At 41.6% G+C, this 22,005-nt stretch overlaps 2 protein-coding genes across 6 annotated transcripts in view; both read right to left on the reverse strand.

The window, feature by feature from the left end:
* The window catches only part of nacc2 (NACC family member 2), a 39,317-nt gene extending 18,095 nt beyond the window's left edge, over positions 1-21,222 (reverse strand). The window contains exon 1 of one of the 5 annotated variants that reach the window (XM_082538230.1): positions 20,010-21,222. The gene's annotated coding sequence lies outside the window, so the exon portion shown is untranslated. Of the gene's footprint in view, positions 1-10,436; positions 10,510-11,116; positions 11,271-12,209; positions 12,229-15,023; positions 15,567-20,009 lie in introns of those variants that run through there. The other 4 variants (XM_082538226.1, XM_082538232.1, XM_082538227.1 and 1 more) reach the window with 4 other exon arrangements.
* A 6-nt stretch (positions 21,223-21,228) lies between these two features.
* tmem250 (transmembrane protein 250) lies at positions 21,229-21,648 on the reverse strand (the record flags this gene model as incomplete). Its single annotated transcript, XM_082542598.1, has 1 exon — positions 21,229-21,648. The coding sequence occupies one exon, from the start codon at positions 21,646-21,648 to the stop codon at positions 21,229-21,231; it is 420 nt and encodes a 139-aa protein (XP_082398724.1).
* Positions 21,649-22,005: the final 357 nt, after the last annotated feature.

The raw sequence follows: 22,005 nt of genomic DNA on the forward strand, positions 1-22,005 counted from the left end.
AAGGAAACTATATTCACGCAAGACGGAGATATTTTGACCAAATACTGACACAAGACCAAAAATTCCCCCAATTTCCAACTTAAAAGGAAGCTACGTAAGCAGCACAGGAAGAAAGTAGGGAAGAGAGAGAGACAGTGAGGGCGCGACAAAGCAAGAAATGATTCAGTGTGAGATTGTTAAGTCACAACACTTGAATGTGTAAACGCTAGGATAGAGTATACTGCGCTTATGACTATCATGTGATATCTCTGTCTTTGGGATAGAAACCCTTTACATTGGGAGTGGTTTGCAGCTGCAGTGTGTGACTGTTGGGACTGTTTTCTATGAGCCCGAGGGACGTCATGTCACACTGGCACAGACTGATCTCCTGCCAACAAAGTGTCTGTTTTGATGGGCTCAGGCAGATTTTTTTTTTCCTTCTCCTGTCTTGTTTGGTGATTTCATCGATTGCCAAGACGTTGCAGGAAAAATGTCAATGGACAGAGAACAAAGTGACTTTGGTGTCAACCGTGGAATGCAAATCATCTCCAATTACAGCTTAAAAACGCCATTAGAGACAATCGGACAATTACTGCTCAGAAAAACAGTTTTTTTTCTTTGATTGAAGGAAGGGTAATCTGACTTTTTGGGGAAGCAATAAGTCTAAGTTTATAAAGTTATAACTCTAAAGTTAGTTTTCACATGAAGGGAGGACGTGTTGCTGGGCAGCTACCACACCGAGGTCCACAAAGGTCTACGAGTGAGTAAAAACACAATTACTTTTAGCTAAGTATTCCTAAAACTTGCAATATCTGTGGATGGCTTAGTCTGGCTTTATCAGTGAAGCAGCAGATTGAAAAATACATTTTTTTTTCAGCGTATCAAGGTAGATGCGTGTGTTGCTGCTCAAGCTCACAGAAGTGAATACCAAATAAAAGAAACACAATTTGTCCTTGGCCTCGCAATAGGGATGTTGTAGCCCTGCCATGTGACTCTGCTTTGACAAGGACATCAGTTCACTCTCGGGACAAGCGTTTGTGGCATCTCTAATGTGCTCATTTACAAACTATAACTGTGCCATGGCAGGGAGTGTACTGGCTGAAGGAGCTAATTGGTTTTATAGCTGATCCCTGCATCGAGAGCGCTTTGATACCGTAATTTATTCTTACAAGTGCAATTACAAATCAGGTTTGCCACCGTTGCTGTGCTAGCACTTCTGGCTACAAGGCACCAGATAATTGAGTACACTGGATTTATGCAATTGCCCTTAAGTTAGTTAAAAACGGCAGCACCATCCCCCTCTGGAGCATGTGAGGTTATTGAGTTTTTTCTTTTGTTGTCAAGCTGACCAAAAGACTTGTGGTTATTGACATACTGCCTGAGGATAGCTTCGGTATTTCCTCATATATCCCGAAATTCCGAAAGTTCTACTTTAGAGGTGGCATGGGAACAATTTTTATAGGCCAATACACATTTAGTATTCAATCATCAATATCAAACATATCTCATTTCAAAATCAAATGTTAACATATTTGTTTTCTCCTGTCAGTTCTTAATATTAAGGACATTTTCAGGACCTTTTAGAGGGAATCTATTATGCCAGCTTGTATATAAGAAGCAGCATAATTCACTTTTGCCCACCTGGCCAGCTGTCTTGCCTTAGATACTCTTTGGATATTCTCTTTAGCTTGACCATTGTCTGGGGATACACTGGCCATAAGATGTCCTGCTGAGTGTCACCATCTGTCACACAAGCTCTATTATTAGGTTAGATTTCACAGGAAGTCTGTATGGTTGTGAGTCTATGCGTATCTTGCCTATGCATTTGTTCCAGGGCATGATTTGATTTCCATACTGAAATGAAAACAGCAGGACATGAAAGATCATGACTGGCGATCCTGAACATTTTGAAAAAGATCCTGAATGAAGGGATGAGAGATATTATTTTTATTTCCGGTTTGTTTCCACATTTTGTAATAAAGGTAATGATGCTAATTTTTTTTTCTTTTTTCTTTGCTCAATAATGCTTTAAAAAAAAAAAAAGTATCTGTAGCTAAAAAAGTATCTCTTAGATGACTGATTGGTACTCCTTTACTCACTGCATATACTGCAAACAAAATTAGCATACATGTGCAACTCTGATGTACACACACTGGCCACTTTATTAGGTAGGCTTTTTTAACTGCTCATTAACACAAATATTTATTCGGCTAGTCACGTGGCAGCAACTCAGTGCATTAGACATGGTTAAGACAACCTGCTGAAGATCAGACTGAGCATCAGAGTGGGAAAGAAAATGTCATTTATGTGACACGGTTGTTCTTACAATTCATTTCAGAGAGAAATTTTGACAAAAAAGTCACAACAAAAGTCACCTCAGAAATTTCCAGCGGAACAAGGCTGAGGGAGCGGCAGCTATCTGCCGCAACCGGTTGCAGGTGAGGGTAAACAAGAAACAAAAAGCAAAACAATAGGGAGACGGGACAGAAGACACAACAGTTTATAAGGTTTAAATAGAATTACCCCAAAAAGAGAAAATATCCCGTGAATATCTTTTAGTGAAAAGGCCTTGTTGGGGCCACAGGTCAGAGGAGAATGTTCAGACTGCTTTGATCAGATACGAAAGCAACAATAACTAAAATAACTACTCATTACAACCAATGTATACAGAAGGGTATACCTTAAAGCAGATAGCCTAGAGCAGCAGAAGACCACCCCAGGTGGCTCTCCCATCAGCTAAGATGTTGAAGCCAGAATTTGGTGTCAACAACATGAAAGCATGGCTCCATCCTGCTTTATATCAACAGTAGAGACAGGTGGCGGAAAACTTTGGCACACATTAACTTTAACGCAACCCAAGCCTACCCAAGTATTGTTGGTGACAATGCCTATCCTTTTATGACCACACTTACCAATCTTCTGATAACAGTAAGATAACGCACCATGTCTCAAAGCTCAAATCATCTCAAACTATTTCCTTGAAAATCATAATGCGTTCACTGTACTCAAATGACCTCCACAGTCACCAGATCTCAATCCAATAGAGCACTTTTGGGATGTGACATAAAAAAACAAACAAAAAAACAACGATTCACAGTAGGGGTGGGGTTTCTATCATATATAAACGATATACGATAGAAACGATATAAATTTGGCCAATGATAGAGATTTTGCTATCGCGATAGCGCATGTTGATGATGTCATCAAGCTGCGCCTGTTTTGGTCGAAAGCATCGCAGCGGCTACAACCATTATCAACTGCAAATTATGCCGACAGTCATAGCAAAGAGATGAAGCACTTTTGAAATATGGGGAAAGCCAAAAACTGCGCTTCCTCCACTTCCGTAACATTGATTCATTAATGGTGAATTCTCTCGCAGCTGCTCTATTCCCATGTTGTTGCAGTATATTAATAACTAACCTCGTATTGTGGATGAATAATCTCAGTTGTTCTCCTGACTGAAGTTTGGCCCGTGTATAGCATCCTGCTATGTGATTGCATTTGTCCCTAACCACCAGAATCCCTCACGTTAACTTTTATCGAGTGGGAAAAAAAAGTTGGCGTTCATCCTCCAGCTTCACTGTGCTAATGTTATGCTAACATAGCTGTGTCGCTAGCAATCACGTAGCACAACATTATATACCAGGTAGTCCAACTTCAGTAACCCTGCAAATGCCACTGCTGTTTAGTTTTCTGTCTTCATTTATCTGAAGTGGTAGCAGAGCTGTACGTTTTAATTAGTTTCAAAAATCTCTCAGTCAGAACATGGTATGTCATGTTTAGGTGGAAACTAGCGAGCTAACTTCTAACTCCGTTAAATTTAATAAATTCTGTTTTCATGGATGCCTGGATGTTAAACTTAATTGTTACACCTGGTAAAGCAGCAACGCTGATGATTTTATTAAAGATTAAAGAATTTAGACAGTTTTTAACTCTCAGTGTTCGTTTGACTTTGGGACCAGAAATGGATGGAGTTTTGGACCCAGATTACTCCGCGAAGCTCCTCACTACGGCAGCCGTAATGCTCTGACAATCCATCAAGCAGTGCGGCTTACTAAAGTTGTACTAAAACATTTTTAACAGATTTCTGCACGCCAAAATTGGTTCAAGGTCAGTAAGCACAACCAGAATTCATACATAAGGCACACTCTCGATTTATGAGGAAATTAAAGGATTTTAAGTGTGCTTTATAGTGTGGAAAATACATTATACAGAAGAAAAGAATATATCGCGATATATATCATTACCGCACATGCTTCAAATTATATCGCGATATGAATTTTAGGCCATATCGCCCAGCCCTAATTCACAGGAAGTAAAGCTGATAAATCTGAAGTAACTGTGTGATGCTTTCATGTCAACACAGACCAAAATCTCAGAGGAATGTTTCCAGCACCTTGCTGAAACTATGACACAAAGAATTAAGGTTGTTCTGTAGACAAAAAAGGTGGGGAGGTGGTGGTGGTGGGGTGTCCAACCTATTATTAGGAGTAGGGATGAGTACCGGTGTCCGGTGCCATGATGGCACCGGTTCTGACATAAACGGTAGTAACCAGACCGAAAAGCAGCGCACATTTCGGTGCTTTATTTCGGTGCTTTATTTCGGTGCTTTATTTCGGTGCTTTTTTTTCCTGAGCTGTGATACACTTCTAGCCAATCATTTTACGTTTCCGAGGATAGTAGGCGGGCCCAGGTACGTATGTTCTTTTAGAGCAGAGCTACAGATTAAAAATGCTCAAGGCGAAGCGGTCAAAAGTCTGGCTGTACTTCACAGCAAAATATGCAAACTCAGCAGCCTGCAACAAGTGCTTTAAGCTGATACCGTGATACTGTCAAAGGAGGTAACACCTCGAATCCGATGAAACACCTGGCGACGCATAGCGTTTTTTTTAAAAGCCAAGAAATGCGCTGTATTTGATAGCTTGCTGCGAGACCTTACACCGAGCACATCTACTGCGGGTGGGTTGCCTGTTATCGGACCCGGAGTTAGCATCATCCCCAAAAACACGAAGAGGAGAGTCCTGGCCCCTAGCCCTGCCAGTGTAGCAGAAATGATGAGGATGATGCAGCAGCAGCCGTTCTTCTCTGCGTGAGTAGCTTAATGTTGTTCGTGTGTAATTTACGTTGAGTAGGCTAACCACGTTATTACATTAATGCATGTAAGGTGAACTAGCAAACATCATCATAGCTACATGCGGCTGTCTTCTTGTTTGATGGCAGATACTCCCTTCACCCTGGCCAAAAAGGCTAAAATGACCAAAGAAAAAGTGGGAAACAGCTAAACATGAGAGGTTTTTGGATAAAGTTTGTGTTTTTTCCATTGTTTAAGCACTGCTTCCAGCCAAGAGTGATACCATATATGCCCCATAGCTGCAGAAAAGGCTAACATTGTTATCTTTTTACAAAAACCAGCTGAACATGAGAGGTTTTTGGACCAATTTTGAGTTCTCCATTCTTTAAGCACCGGTTTGAGCACCGTTTGAGCACCGGCACCGTTTCAAAAGTACAGATTTGGCACCGGTATCGGATAAAACCTAAACGATACCCATCCCTAATTAGGAGTTAGTGTGTACCCAATAAAGTGGCCGGTGAGGGTACATCACTTGCAGATGTTATTTTTTGGTGTCTGTTCATATTCAATCTGTAGGCGTTTATCTTGTTTTTAACAGTAATTCAGATAAAAGTCAACATCTCACTGACTAAATAAATAAAAAAGCCACATATATTATTATCATCTTTGTCTCCAAATATTCTTAGTCAGCAAAGCCAAATGGTTTAAAAAAGGAGTTGTATTTGTTGTTTTAGTTCAAGGAACTCCTTTTGGTTCTACTGACTACGATCCTTTTTTTGGCCTTCAGCGCAGTAGCAGATACAAATACAGTGTTTGAACTGATGCAACAGAATCAATGAATCTTTGATCCAAGCATTGCTGAACACCAAGATCATCTGAAGATAAATGAGAAGCAATGTGGACATATTTAGGGTCTGCTATTGACATTACAACTCGCTATCCAGACTCTAATTTAAGGGTTGAGGACCAGTTCCAGATTTCAAATATGAACTTGTCTGCAAGGGTCTAAATAAATGTTCTTTTCAGAGGTTATAGCAGGCTGGTTTTTAACTTGCTGGAAACAAGCGACATACTGCATAAGACAATTTCAGTGAAAAGGTTCTGCACATATTAAGAAAAAAAAAACTGTGGATAACAGCTGCGTCAAGGGTGTCAATCAAACAGGGGCATGCAAGGTGAGAGAAATTTAAAACACACGCGATCAGGTCTCTGGAAGGCTCTTCACACCTTTAAGTGTAAAAGCGGTTGTTTTTAAAAAAACGAAAAAACCTCCTACCTAGTAAAACCACCACTTTTTTAAAACAATTACATAAAAAATTGTAATCTACGAGGGATCTTCGATAGCAGAAAAAAAGAAAAAAGTTCCCAGCAAACCAGCGAGTCACAGAGTGACAGGAAGAGAGTGACACAAAGGTAGACAGAGGGTTGGAGAAAAAAAACAAAAAAAACAACAACAACAAAAAACCCCAAAACACAGCGTCTTGATCACACTGCTCTGCTGTGTCTGAGCTGACTGACTACAGTGGCACATGTGTGACATCAGAGAAGCCCAACATGGCTGCCAGAGGAGCCCAGTGCAATGCAAAAATGAGGACGCATCTTTCAGCATCAGTGCCCCACTGTCTACACACAGGAGTATACAAACTCACACATGCACACGCAAACACACCCACGCAGACGAAGGCATACAGAGAAAGCAGTCCCTGCAACGACTGAGTGCCCCAAGTACATTTTTCAATTAGAGCAGACCGAATGATAACTTTAAAAAAAAAACAACAACAACAAGAAAACCAAAAAACAAACAAGAGGCAAAAATAAATATATAAAGCAGCAGGGGACTGAAATGCATTTGATAACAGAATCAGGAAAGCCAAGCACAGGCCACAGGTCATGCCAAAAAAAAAAGTGTATCACAAAAGATGGTTTGGTCTAGCAGCAGCAGCACACGTTTATTTTGAGATCTTATACGCAACCCCCTCCCCATCCACCCTTTCCCCAACCAAACATCTCTCTCTCGCTCGCTCTCTCTCTCACACACACACACACACACACACACACACACACACACACTTTCCTGTGACCTAAGAACCTTCCAGTGAGCACCATACCAAGCCTAGCACACATGTGCTCAAATAGCATGTAACCTTGGGTAACCTCATCGCACTAGTAAAGCACTGAAGTGGGCTGTGGCTGATCCTACGCTTGTTTATCTCTGTCTCAGGCAAGAAATGAGTAAAGAACGTTGAAATAACCATCTCGCATCATGAAAATCCCCTGGAGTTTACATAATGTGTGTAGAAGCATAGGTGTTGGCCACGCAGATATAGGAAATGCGCTTACATCATGTAAGGTTTCCAGGAACCGATCAGTTTGATCTGCCTTTTGATGCATGGGTCCTTTGCCATGCTGTTATATAATTCCTCGAGACAGCGTTAAGAAAAAGAAAAATCATATCTGGAATTTTTTTCTTCAAAATACTTTTCTCTGTCTGCCCAGTTATTCACAATGTTAATGGACATGAGGCTTGTTAATGAGTAGAGTGTTTCTCCTCCTTAGATCAGCCTTTCTCAAACTTCACAATCCTGCAGCCCAGTTAGAAATCTCAATAAACCCACCAGACTAGTTGCGTTTTAGCAGTTTTAGTTTGATCTTTAACTGGCTTGCTTGTCGAGAGCGATTCTTCGTTAGCATCTTTCCTCTCCCCTTATTATAGCCCCCATTTTTAGCTCTTTCCCTGTCAATGCTCACAAAATACACACACACACACACACACACACACACTTGTAGATCACACAAGAGCAATGACGGATAATGTGTAACAAAAACCCCAGGCCTTTGTTTTATTAGTTCTGAAAGTAACAACTGTATCAGTTATATTTGATTGTAACTTTTATCTTAAACCGTTTTATCCATTTGCAGCAAATGATGTCTTGCAGCCAACCTGCAGCAGCTTTAAGAGAGCACGCTGTGAGAACCAATGGGCTAAGAGCATTTGCTTTTTGCTGAGGTTTAGATAACAATCAGTGAAACCACTCTGGTAGGTCGAGGCTATACATGCCAGAGTCTTGCTTGGCAAGGCCAAAGATGAGGAAATAGTCACCTTGACTCAATGAACATTTGAAAAAAAAAAAAAGTCAAGCTCTTATATATATCTCAGCTAATGTGCTGGATGATGGTCCCATGTTTTGTATGAACGGAAAACAAGCTAAACATGATGATGATTGGCCTTTACGGATGCAAAGGGATGGCCTTTTCTTTTGGACTTTTAAAATGAAGCCGGCTATTTCTAACACTCCGTTTCCCAACACTGGCTAATCGTTACAGTCATTGTAAGCACAAGCCAAGAGGAATTCCTAGAATTGACACAATCTTCCCCTCACCCTCAACCAGTCCCAGCAGATGCCTGCCCCTCCCTAAGCCTGGTTCTGCTGGAGGTTTCTTCCTGTTAAAAGGGAGTTTTTCCTTCCTACTGTCTCCCAGTGCTTGCTCAAAGGGGGTAATTTGATTATTAGGGTTTTCTCTGTACTACTGCAGCATCTTTACTTTACAATATTAAGCACCTTGAGGTGACTGCTTTTTCGATTTGGTGCTATATAAATACAACTGAACTGAATTGAGCTGAAACCCTAAAAAAAAAAAAGTCAAGAAATAAAAGTGGGTTTCTACATCTTGCCCAATGTCGTGAAATCATCAGGTAAGTCAAGTTGTGATTTAGCAGTAATTGCTTGCACATGTTATCTTTGGAAAAGGGAGGGAGTGAGGGTGGGCTGTGTTGTGAAAACGACCCGCCTCGGATTGCTGTCTTTTTCCACTGGCCCCTCCCAGGATTCGGTCCCGACTGTTAAGACATGAAGAGCACATGCAGGACAGGTCATCACTACAGAGGAGGGGGGTGCTTTCCCCCTCGCTTATTACCTTGCGCTCTAATTAGCAAGCTTTGTTTACAGGCAGGAGTCTTGAGAGAGGCTTGAAGTTTGCAGCAATTTAATTATGCGCAGCACACAGTGAAAGAGCATGGAAAATTGTGTGTGTGTGTGCAGGGTGGGGGGCTGCGAGGATAAATGCCATCCACGGTGCTCTCTCGCTGGCTCTCCCTCTCTCAGTCTGGTCTACTCCTGTGCGAGTGTGTGATTCTGTTGGGTTTATGCATGCGACTGTGCGCGCGCACGTCACCCTCTGAATTACAGGTTCAACTTTCACAGCAAGTCTAATGTACCCTCAGTGGGAGTCTGAGAATCTGACAAAATTGCTCTAATCCTTTTCAATCCTTTTTTTTGCTACTGTCTCCGTCTCCAGTTATAATGAAGCACTTTCAAAGAGAATTTAGGGTCGGAGGTTTTCGGGGTGGTGGTGGTGGGGTGGCTCAAAAAAAAGTTTGAGATACTGTAAGCGAAAACATACAAGTGGTCTCGCCACACAAGCCTCCCTACAAGGCTACGCAGCTTTAATGAATTTTGAACGGCCCAGCGCCACAAGTGAAGTGAAAAAGTGCATCCACTATGAAGTACCATCAAGGAAAAAAAATCAGATTCTCCATCCTATTTGAGAATGTGATCCCATGACCGTTTCAGAAACACATCCTCGTCATACTTCTTGGTACTCCGTAATTCTCTGCCATGGCTACGTGCTTCTATTCATGCTGAAAATACTTGGAACAATCAAATGTGCACATGCTCCCTTTCGGGTTTTTTTTTTCTCTACTCAAGAACAAATGCACACACACACATGCACAGTCTCTCTCTGTCACACACACACACAGACACACACATATACACAACACAAGCACGACATTCATGCCATGTGATCTTGCTAGGCATTATGCCAACGGCCAAACATGTCACTTACAAGAAATCTCTGAGACACAGAGAGGGAGAGAGGGAGAAATTGTGCACATTTGTCAGTTTGTGAGAGCTCCTTGTCAAGTGTAAGTACAGTGCATACACAGGGAGCAGGAGATTTAGCTGCTACAGTTATCTGCAAGTGTAGTGCGGTGTGGGGGCAGTCGATTCTGAGAAAAAACCAGACACGTGATCTCTGAGATCTAATGTGGAATTGTTCTAAGGAACATGCCATGTTTACTGTTCATTGTCTAAATTCTTGGAAGGCTTCCTGAAAAGCAGTTAGTGAGCCAGAGCAGCCCAAATCACTAACATTTCAAGATTCCTAATGGCTTTCGCTGATCCTCTCTCCCTCTCATTTGGTCCCGCATTATTTCGCCCTGTGCGAACATGCATGTTGTGTAATTTCACAGGAAATGACAATAGGTGTGGAAAAATGTTCTCAGCTGCATTATTACTTCTGTGTGCACTTTGAGAATAACAAAATAAATTTAGTACAGTAATAGAGCACAAAAGAAAAACAAAAGAAAGAAAAACGCCACACATACCTCCAGAAGATATATATTATCCGTCAATCTGTTTTCCTCGAGAGAGGCAGGAAGGTTGCCAAACCTACTGGTGTTTTCCAAGAAAAAAACTTGGCCTCATTACATATGAAATGAGCAGGAGATTCGAGGAACTGCCCAACCCTGTTTAGTGGGTTTGGCAAATACCTTTTGTGCTGCAAACGTGTGGCACTCTAATAGTTGAGCTGTAAAACAGCAGCGGTGAAGCAAGACAAGAAATGTGAACCTTCTTGTGCCCACTTTAGCATGAAGTCTAAAGGTCTTCACATGCACTGGGAGCGAACATAACGAGAAAAACAACTTAAGCAAACGCCTTTTGTAGCTAACAGCAAACACACCGTAATGTATGAAACTCCCAACTTCACTCTCTCCCCGATGAGGAAGTATGCGGACAAAGCCTGGTCACTGGGGCCAACAAATTTGCTTAGCATTTACCTGCTTTTCGTGAACTCAGAATGTATACTTCTAGTGTTTATTTGTGTCATTCGAGTCTGCGCTGACTGTGACGGCACGTTTTACTCTCACTATCTGCGCTAGTTGCGCACATTACATAAACCCTGGCTCCATCGCCTTGCTGCCATTCTGTTTAATCCCTAAAAGAGAACATAACCCGCTTTCTTTTTAGCAAAAATAAGTTGTCACATACACATGTGTTTACATACCCACAAGCTATGAAGAAGAAAAAAAAAATCCTGTCCCTCGTGCTTCTTTCCTTTAAATTAGGAGTGCCTGTGAATGAGCCGTGTTGTTTTCCAGCCGGTCGTGATGTCAAAACGGGCTAGGCTGTTACACGTCTTTGATGGAAGTTTCACATCTTATGGTGTCATCTGATCCAGAGTGGCAATACAATCAGTGCATTTGGCGGATCGCACCGGCGTGTCTGAACAAAGTTCACACTACGTATACACGTAGCTTTACAAATCATACATGCCCTGCCTGTATTTTTAGAATTTCCACGTCTTTCCCCAATTCCTGTTTTTACAGGCTTACTTTTATTATTTGCTTTGACTTAATCACCCATGCTGCTTTTGACAGCTGTATCAGGGCAGAGCTAAAAACCAGAGGGATGGCACACTGAATGAGCGAGTTACCATGTGGCAGTTGCCTCTGCAGAAGTCAGCGAATGCTAAGTTTCCTCTACTGTATTTAAATTGTTTAGCCGTACAGCACATTTTATGCCGTCATCCTAGCTGAGGTATAATTTGCATTTGGAGTGTGCAATGTTAATTGAGGCTTTACATTTGAAAGCAGGAGCCTGCTAAGGTCCGCCAGCATCAAGGGTGAAATCTTAAGTCAGACAATGAGGAAGGGGTGCAGTCTAACATAAGATGCATCTAACTACCAACAATTTACAGGCGATTCCTTTCCTGAGCAAGTATGGATAAAACTTACCAAACAGATAGGGAATCTGAACAAAAACCAAAAAAGGGGGGGGATTAACCGGCCCCTAAATAGACCACTGCTTTCCCTTACTGAATCAGTGTGAGGGACTGCTTATTTTAAAGCACTTACTATTAGCATAAGGACATTATTTTCCTCACTTACCCTCTACATGCACATCTAGTTGGCAAGAAACACCAAAGTCAATTTTACAGTGTTAGCAGTACTGGGTTAGGGAGGAAGGAGTCATTTTACTCCAGTATTCTTTAGAAACACCACAAAAAGGAGAAACTACATGGCAAAAATATTTGCATGTTCCCCAGAAAGATCCAAATACACGCATGAATGTTAAAGTCTGAGCACAAACAAGCTTACCTCCACATTTAATTCATGTCACCATGTGCTGGTGTATGTAGATAAATTCAGCTAAAGGAAAAATGTATATGTGACCACCCGATGCGTATCTTTCCCAGAATTCCTGAACGCTTACTAGAAATGCCATGTCTTCACAGTTACTCTTAACTGTTTAAACCTCAGTTCCATGAACAGCAGCCTACATGCCTGAACATACCAGTAGGAGCAGGTTTTTTTCGTCCATCAGGGTTTAACTCGAACAAGTAGCATGTGTGTTACCAAGAAAGCACAGAAGTAACCTATGAGAATACAATGTATGACTGTTGGTATCGCATACCATCAGCAATGACTCATGCTTGTCTCAGGAAAGGAAAATCATAGACACATAAACACACTCCCCACACAAGTTTACACGCATATACAGAGGAAAGTGCGCCAAGCATGAGGGTGAACACGCGCACACGCACACAGTAAATGAAGCCGCACTAGAAATGGTTGCTGATTTTTCATGTAGTCGACAGTGCCCTTGTTTAGTTTTTCTTTATTAAAGCCAGGGTACAAATCTGCAGTTAAGATGATCTTTAAAGCCAGCCAGCGTGCTACTGTAAATTACATTTGGGATTAACCCTACTTAAATATTTGCTGTGTAAGAAATAACAGGGGAAATCACCTCCAGGTGGCTTTCTACGACTGCTTTGCACACTGATCAAGTGATGAAGTTAACGCCACCCCCAAATCTCTTGCAAATCTACAGAAGAATTTACTGGGAACGTCTACTTTGCTGCAGAGGACCTTTTAATTTAAAGGTCTGACAAGCGATGAGGAAACAGTCTCACCGTTTCCCCTCTCCTTCGGCCTTTTCTCTGCCAGCGTGTCCACATCAGTTTTATTTATTGAATCTCTCTCGCTGTCTCCTTGACACTCCCTACCCGCACAGCCCCCGGCCCCCTTGTGGAATGCTGTATAGAGAGAGGCCTATGGAGGAAGGGCATCCCGGGACACTGCAAGAGCACACACAGAGGCACACACACATACATACACTAACCCACTCACTGACACAAGCAAATACATACACACTCGCTCTCTCTCTCACACACACACACGCATGCACACATACACACACACACAGACAAATACAGCTGTTGAGAGCCATCAGAACCCTTTGGCAGATGCCCAAATCAAAGACCACTGGTGTCGGAGGGCCTCCGTTCACAGAGAAATAGAGAACGAGGGGGGGGGGAGACTCCCATTTTCCATGTATGTTATCTTAAAGGCTGGACATAAAAACTTGTCAGCGTGAGCTAACATTACTGTGAACCGATTTCCTCGTAATGAAGGGAGGGTATGATGAACTGCCCTCATAAAAATCTGTCTCTGTGTTGTCTTAGGGCAACCAGGTACAACTATGGATGCATAATGATTTAAAAGGGCAGCTTAAAATTAGTGCAATGCACCTTCACTCCTTCTTATATCCACAGGTTATATATTTATATATACACAGAAACAGATGGGTGTTAAAACATAAAGTTACACTGCAGTTTGAAAGGGTTCATTCACCTAATAACCCCACCTGAGTGTCACCTGTTGAGGACATGGAAGCTTAATATGAAGTAGGCTGCATTGCTTAACTTGTTGCCACGTTACCATAAAAGTACGATAAAATGTATCTAAGATTTTTTAAAAGAAGAAAAAAAGCATTTTGTCTTCTTAAGAAACAAACAATTGACTCACCAGTGGACTAGACAATAATAATTACAGCGACAGAGAGAAAGCGTGTGTACTGGGGGAGGAAAAGTGACAGGAAATGAAGAAAACTACCACAAGCTACATGCTGGGTAGCCACACACTGCACCCATGTACACAAGGAGAAGAGAGAGAAGAGGGGGGTGGTGTTGTTTTGTATGTATAGCCAGATGGCTCCTGCTGGGGGTTCAAGTAAGGTAAATGGAACCACGGCTGACAGATTTGATTCAACAGCATGCACAAATAACATATAAACATATATTTTTTTTCAATCCATATATGCCAAACATAAACTTCAGAGCCCCCTCATCCCCACCTTTTTTAACAGCCATGAACTTTTCTAAGCTAGCCAGTCAGCCAAAGAGGCCAAGTGTTAACCAGACTGTACCCGAAAAATAAACCCCCAAAAAGAAAACCTTGAAACAACAGTCATGAAAATGTAAGCTGATATCCTATAGACTTTTTCTTTAGCGACTACAACCAATAAAATCATATCTGCAACACCAGTACCTCGATCCGTCCTGTGATTCTCAAATCTATAGCATTACAATAGATGCACTATGGGTGGAGATTTATCTTTTTTCCTTTTTTTTTTTTACCTCATCGTGACGCAAGACCGATAATAGCTTGCCACTTTCACCACTCAGTACAGTTGAAACTAATGACAACACCAGTTCCTGTGGTTAAAAGCAATGGCCAAAATTATCATTAGACTGCAAATTTTGGGTGGGTTTTTTTGGGGGGAGGGAGGGGGGGGTGTAGAAGAGGTTAGGGTGAAAAACTACAACTACTATCAACCTGATTAAATTCCTTCAGAGGCGCGTGGTACGGTTACACATTTTCCGACTGAAGTTTAAGGCGCTAACTTAGTTTTAGGTGGCCGAAATAACTGAAATTCCGACTGGCAAAAATAAATAGATAAAATATTTTTTAAATGTAGCTATGAAGAGAGAGGGGGAAACGAGGGAGTACTGCATGGTAAAACCTATGCGTCATACGAATCAGGCTCAGTACATATAAAGCCGAGAGAGAGAGAGAGGGAGAGAGACACACACACAGAAAGGGGGGGGGGGGGGGGGGGTGTATATTTACCCGATGCGTCGTTATTCCATAAAATCAGCTGGCCCAGATGTGGCAGGCTTTTTCTTCTTATAGCCTATAAAGTTTGGAAGGCGTTTGTTTTTTGTTTTGTTTTTAAAAAGAAGAAGAAGAAGAAGCAGGCCCCGGTTCCTTTCGTCCGCTGGCTCACTCTTTCACTTTATCTCCGGCCGCTCGTTCCCCATCTCTATCCCACTCTCTCTTTCTCTGCCCGCTTCTGTCCCTTTGCAGGAAGTAAACGCAGCTTACATGAACAGTATACGGACTGCATTCAGCCTGACATCATGCAGCACTCGGCAAATAGTTCTTTTTAAAGACACAGACATTTTTGGACCCGCCAGGTTACTGTAGGTACTCTGTCCTACTGTAGTCTACGCGGCAAACGGGCAGTCGGCAGCAGCGGTCGGTCATATCGTGCGCCTTTACGGACACATGAACTCGCTGCACTCTGCGGGCTTTAAAGGTGTAGACTGCTGCGGAACACTTTTTAACGAGATCACCGGACAGGTTCGCGCGCCTCCACCCCGCCACTAACGTGTTCCTGAAAAGACAACACACTTGGGAGCACATTTGGGGGGCTATAAGTAGGGCAGGGGAGGGTTGCACGGCTCAGTGAGACCCCATTCGGTGTCGTCTACATGTGTGGTTACTTCACGTGTCATTATGCGATGACAGTCCGGGCTACATGATGCGCATGTGTGCCGTTCTGCTAAATTATAAGCGCCAACTGCTGGCGGTGTGACCTCAAGTCAACTTTTCTTTACTGCAGGCCTGTATCACGGTGTTACAGCACGATAAATCACTGCAGGAGCCTCCAGTCTACCACATGAAATCGCCATATTCGTTTATTTAGATTTTTTTCACAATGTTATACTATATTTACCTTGTTGATTTGAGTTATTTTATGATCGTCCAATCACATTTTTACTTTTCACTTGTAAATTTACACACTGCAATAGCAATTAAAATCAGTGATTTTACCGGGCATTTTAGTGATTTTAACTGTAGTTTATACATACACACATATATCAGGGATGTCAAACATAAGGCACAGGGGCTAGAACTGGCCTGGCACAGACTACAATCCGGCCCACTAGACTTCTTTAGAAAATGCAAAGGACTGCATAGATTTTGAACTTTTAACTGTATTTTCACAAGTTTTACAGCTTTTCCTAATGATAAAGACCCCACACCGATTGCCAAGGACATTTCTGTGAGTTAATGAAAACTTTATATATTAATTTATAATTACAGGATAGTATAATTAGTCTGTGCAGTGATCTACCAGAACCCTTTATGTGGAAAGGGATGAGGATGAGTTTTCTTTCACATTTTATTTTTAGATAAACACACACACACACACACACACAGGTACATATATAACCTCATCTAGGCATGAGCACACAGCCACCGAGACGTGCACCTCATCTATACACTCCACAGACATGACACACATAACCTCACACAGGCACAGCAAACACAGCATAGACACAGGCCTGAACACACATGTGAGCCAAGCACATACCGATGGACGTATGAAGAGCTTCTATCTTTGGCCATGTTTGCAGGGTCAACATATAGTACTGTTTTTTGTAATAAAGCTGTTATTGTATGTGAGCATACATGACAGATTTGTTTCTGTAATGGCACCAGCATCACTGGGAGAGTACAGGTCAGGAGGATCCTAGCAAAGAGGAGGCTCTCTGTGAGATAACCTTTTGTGGTACCAGATTTATGGAGCAACAGCGGGTACAAATGTAAATGTGGAGAGGCTGTGTCTTTTGTATTTCCTCTGTAGCATGAGAGAGATAACCCACACATGAATAAATATCTCAAACTACTTGGAACTATCTTTTTCATATTCTCTTTCCTCAATTCAACCACCATCATTTAGTTTTATTGATCTGGTCCACTTCAAAGAGGGCTGTATGATGTAAAATGAGTTTACATTTACTTACAAAATACATATGAGTCAGTCGTTCTTCTCCCTTTTCAACCAGTTAATTAATTTTATAGGTTGGCTGGATTATCTTTAGAGGTCAGAAGACAGAAAAACAGAAAATATTAATGCAGTAGTTGTACGTGTCTTTGTGAAACTGGATAGAACGAGTGTAGATATCTAACTGCTGCCCTCAAAAATGGATTTGTCAACTTTAATAAACATTAAACTATAATTTTGAGTAAAATGCACCTGAAACATAGAAAACCAAAGGTTTATTTATTTCAATAATAAATCATTAAGGAAAATGTGCTTGCTATAACCTGAAAGAATACCAACCAGGCACATTTCACTTGACCAGATTCCACTAATTGTAAAATCTTACACTATACTTATATAACAAAAACGTACACTTAATTAAATTAGTCAGCACTTGGGCATTTTTTTCCAGCTGTATAAATATCTACAGGTGTAAATCAGCTTACCCGTTCCCCATTTTTTGCCCATCTCTATCAACCCAACTCTTTATGTTTATCCATGCAGGCATTTTGTAAATTTAACATTTGATATTTCTTTTTATTTTCACTTTCTTACGGGATAGTATTGTATGTATTTATATATAGATATAGATATATATAACAATTTGTTAGGTACTCCTGTACAACCGCTCATTAATGCAAATGTCATTAGCGAATCACATGACATGTATAATTAGGCATATTAAAACTGAGCATCAAAATAGGGAAGAAAGGTGATTTAAGAGACTCTGAACATGGCGTAGTTGTTGGCTAGTCTAAGTATTTCAGAAACCGCTGGGATTTTTCCATATGACCATTCCTAAGAGTTTACACAAATGTTCTGAAAAAGAGGAAATATCCAGCGAGCGGCAGCTTTCTAGGTGAAAATGCCTTGTTGATGCCAGAGGTCAGAGGAGAGTGGGACAGACTGCCTCGAGCTGAGGGAGCTGCAACAGGAACTCAAATAATCTCTTGTCACAACAAAGTTCTGCAGAGGAGCATCTCTGAATGCACAACACATCAGACCTTGAAGCACAGAGGCATAGACTAAACAGCAGAAAATTGGAAAAATATTGCCTGGTCTGATGAGTCTCGATTTCGCTTTGTAATTTAGATGTAAGAGTCAGAATTTGACGTGAACAACGTGAAAGCATGGATCTATCCTATCATGTATAAATTGTGGTGGTTTAACAGGGCAGTGGTTATTTTCTTGGCAATCTTCCGACCACTTAGTACCAGTTGAGCATGCTTTAAATGATGCACCCTGCATGAGTATTATTGGTCATGATGTCCACAGTGTATCCATTTTCTGCTGGAAGCAGCTTCCAGCGCTGTCAAAAGCTCAGATCATCTCAAACTGGTTTCTTCAACATGACAATGAGTTCACTGTACTCACTTTCATGAGCACAATAGAGCAGTAGTCATGACTGCTGTACTGTACTCATGACAGTTAGAGAAATGTTTCCAGCACCTTGTTGAATCTGTACTGCGAAGAATTACATTTTCTGGTGGCAAAACGGGGCCCAACCTAGCACTAGCAAGATTTAGCTAGTAAAGAGGACAGTTAGTGTAAGTATTTAAACGTATTTCAATTAGTTTCCTTAACAATCATTGCTACATACACTAACTTATTCCATGATGACAAATAACTTAGTCCTGTGTTATTTCAGCATAAGGGTATATACGTTTATATATGTTATAAAAGTCTGTGGTAGCACTTTAATATTCCTAAGGTTAGGGGTATAATGATCTTTTGTTATTTAAGCACACACCTATTGTCATTCATTTTTACAAGGACTTTTGTTTTTCCCAGTTGTGGCTTTCTGCCCAGCCAAACCAGTAAAAGCCCTAAGTGTAGCCTAATTAAATGACAGCTTTTGCTGTTTGCTCCAGTAAACTGTCATTTTGCAAAGCTGAATGTTGAAACACGATATTTTACTTTCTGCACCGACAACAAAACCCGATCTTGTGTTTCGTACGCATTTCCATATTATCGTTTCTCACAAAGGCCGGGTTAAAAGTTCAAGATAAGAGCTGAAAAAATAGAAACAAATGCAAATGTCGGCGAAACTGAGAAGTCATTCAGTCTAAGCAAAAAAAATAAATAAATCAGCTTTTCATACAGAATGAAGAAATGAAACTGAACAGTGAATGACTTAATCATCAAGCCCACCTAAAGAGTATGTTGGCATCATGGGACAATTCATATTCTCTAGTTCTCTGTGTAATTCGGGCTGTCACACTGACCTGGCTCAGAACATGAGGCATATGATGTGTTGATCCAATGAACAAAAGCTTATTGTTGCTCTGATTAGCCATTTATAGGCCTTGTGGGTCTGAAGCATGTCTCAGTCAGCCCACCAGCCACTGTGTTGAAAGTTCAAATCTAAAGTTGGCGCTCTGTACTTCCAGCCTCTTTTGCATGCTTTCCTAATCATAGCTATCCAACCTGATGCTTGTGCATGACAAGAACAAAAAATAGTTAAAATCTTCAAAGCAAACCCAGGTTTAGAATTAAAGTGCTCATTTCAGTGCCTTCATTAGTTCCAGTAAGGCATACTTCACGGTATGTGAAAATGAGGCTATATAAGGTGATTGGGGCACAGCCATCTCCATTGTTATGCTTGGCACAAACAGCAGGATCTAGTTGTGGTTGGTGTTTGCGTGCTGGAGGAAGCTAAACAGAGAAGTCTGTCAGAGCAGCTCCAAGACCATGTGAAGAACGACTGATGGAACACTTGACCCAAAGCCGTTTTCAGTTTGAACTGTCACACACTCTTATGACACAGCTCGAGGCATGCCGTCATGAGTGTTAGACTACACAGTAAACACATTCATTTGGCCATGCATTGTAAAGCACAAACCAGCTCATGGAAAAAAAGAATTTATTAAACAGCTTTAAAAAAAAATGTTTGTGACTCAGGCTATACCCTTTGCCCTATTTTGCCCAAAACATATAAAAAACACAACAAAAACTTTCCGATGCAGCACATTCAAGGCAAAAAAACTCCCAAAACATCTTACCTGATTTTAATTTGGCCACTGCCATCTCCTTGTTCACCTCTCCATCACTTACAGGACTTCTGCTATTTTCAGATTGCTCTCTGGAAGTCCTACGTTTTAAACACTTGCCCCCTCCACGGGCTTTAAACTCGCGCAGAAAGGGAACGTCAATACCTGTGTCATCATCTGTCATCTAGCTATGAGACCAAGTCTGAAGGCTGGTTGCAACTAGGAGCACAGGTGTTGCTTATTTCCTGTCGCTCACGAGGTTGTGCACCATCAGTTTGCCTCCTCTCCCCTCCCCCAGGAGTCAGACTGTCTAAGGGAGGACATTCAGCACAAGCGACCTCAAAGCTGGGGGGTTTTTTTTGGTCATACCAACACAGTTGTGGCTTTCCATCTGCCCTCCTCACCAGATTTGGATTTTTATTACTTTGAACACTTCCTTAAACTCTAACTCAGAGTAAAGCGTCACTGTTTTGACACAGTGAAGAAGATCCAGTGCACATCCCAGATTCGGGCGGGAACAAGACTTCCAGGGAGCATTCTAAAAATCACAGGAGTGTGCAAAGGCTTCAAGCACCAAATCAACAGACAGTGGCCAAATTTGAATCCAGGGAAGTTTTTTTTTTTTTTTTATTCATCAGGTGGAGTCATTTAACTTCTTTTTTTTAAAAACTGTGCTTTCTATTTTACATTGTATTTTTATTTATACACAACATCATTTAAATGCACTGATTCATACACAGTATCATGACATCCTCTTTGTGCTCCAGCATGACTTTTTTGTGGCACAGATCACTGACGTGCATCCACAGTCACGATGCACATCAGTCATCTGTTAAGTCACTCCTCCATGCAACAGACTTTGAACAAACACATTCCTAGACGAGATGTCCTTTAAAGTCCATTAAGACGGTTTACAAATGGCACAAAATACAAGAATAACTTATATAAAGTCACAAGTCTCACTCTCATTTTTGATATTTCTAACTTCTCTGAAGTATGCAGGACTGACATTTTTTAAAAGAACAACTATTTAACTGTTTAAGCCACGCAGGCTGGTTTAAAGATCGCATCAATGCTTCTGATGCTTCTTATTGGATTTTAACCTTATCTACAATAAACCAAATGAGATTTTGCACCTTTCTGACTACAGCAGAGTCAAATATAAAACAGAGTATTTGAGTGCAAAACATTCCAATCACATGCCACATTTCTCATGTTTCTCATGACAGAGCTACATATCCACGAACACCATTAAGCACCAGCCGAGTCCCCCCACCAGAAACATGGTGATCTGCATGCTGTATATAATCAGGTCATTAAGCACACCCAAGTCCAGTCGCCGGTGCCCCAGCAAAAGCAGGATGACAGACAGCTTGTATTGCAGGCGCAGGAGCACACGCACGCTGATGTACTGCAGGAAGAAGAGCGCAGAAAGCGACACCCAGAGCAGAGAGGTCAGCAGGCTGCAGCCAAAGTAGAGCAAGAAGCGGAGGAAGCTGTACATGCAGCGTGAGCGCAGGTACAGGTCAAAGTTATTGTACTTAGTCCGCACTAGCTTGGAAGTGTGTGCCGACCCACAGGCTGAGTGCATGCAGGTGGTGTGGGGGCCATGGAAACTGCGCACCCGCCGTGGGATGGGGATCACAGGCATGGATGGGCTACAGGAGCCCAACAAAGTGCACTGGAGTCCTTGATCCAGATGTGAAAGCTGCTTCAGGGGAGGCAGTCAGCTTCATGGGGAGGGGATCCAGGGTGCTCGCTTCCCTCTGCTGTCAGTCAGGGGTTCTCTTTAAAAATGGAACAAGGCTCTGTGGAGAAATTAAGATGGTTAACATGCTTTTAAATGCACATTCAAACGGCACACACACCTACAAGAAAGGCAAGCTTATGCAAACAATACCCATAGATATGCACGTTGAAAAAGACCTATGTATATTTAAAAAACTTAAGCTAGTGATCATTTTTGGATGATTAAAACATAGCCACAGCATAGTATATGCAACCCCAA

The sequence above is a fragment of the Aulonocara stuartgranti genome (assembly GCF_965226115.1).
Source record: "Aulonocara stuartgranti genome assembly, chromosome: 7".
NCBI classification, from domain to species: Eukaryota; Metazoa; Chordata; class Actinopteri; order Cichliformes; family Cichlidae; genus Aulonocara; species Aulonocara stuartgranti.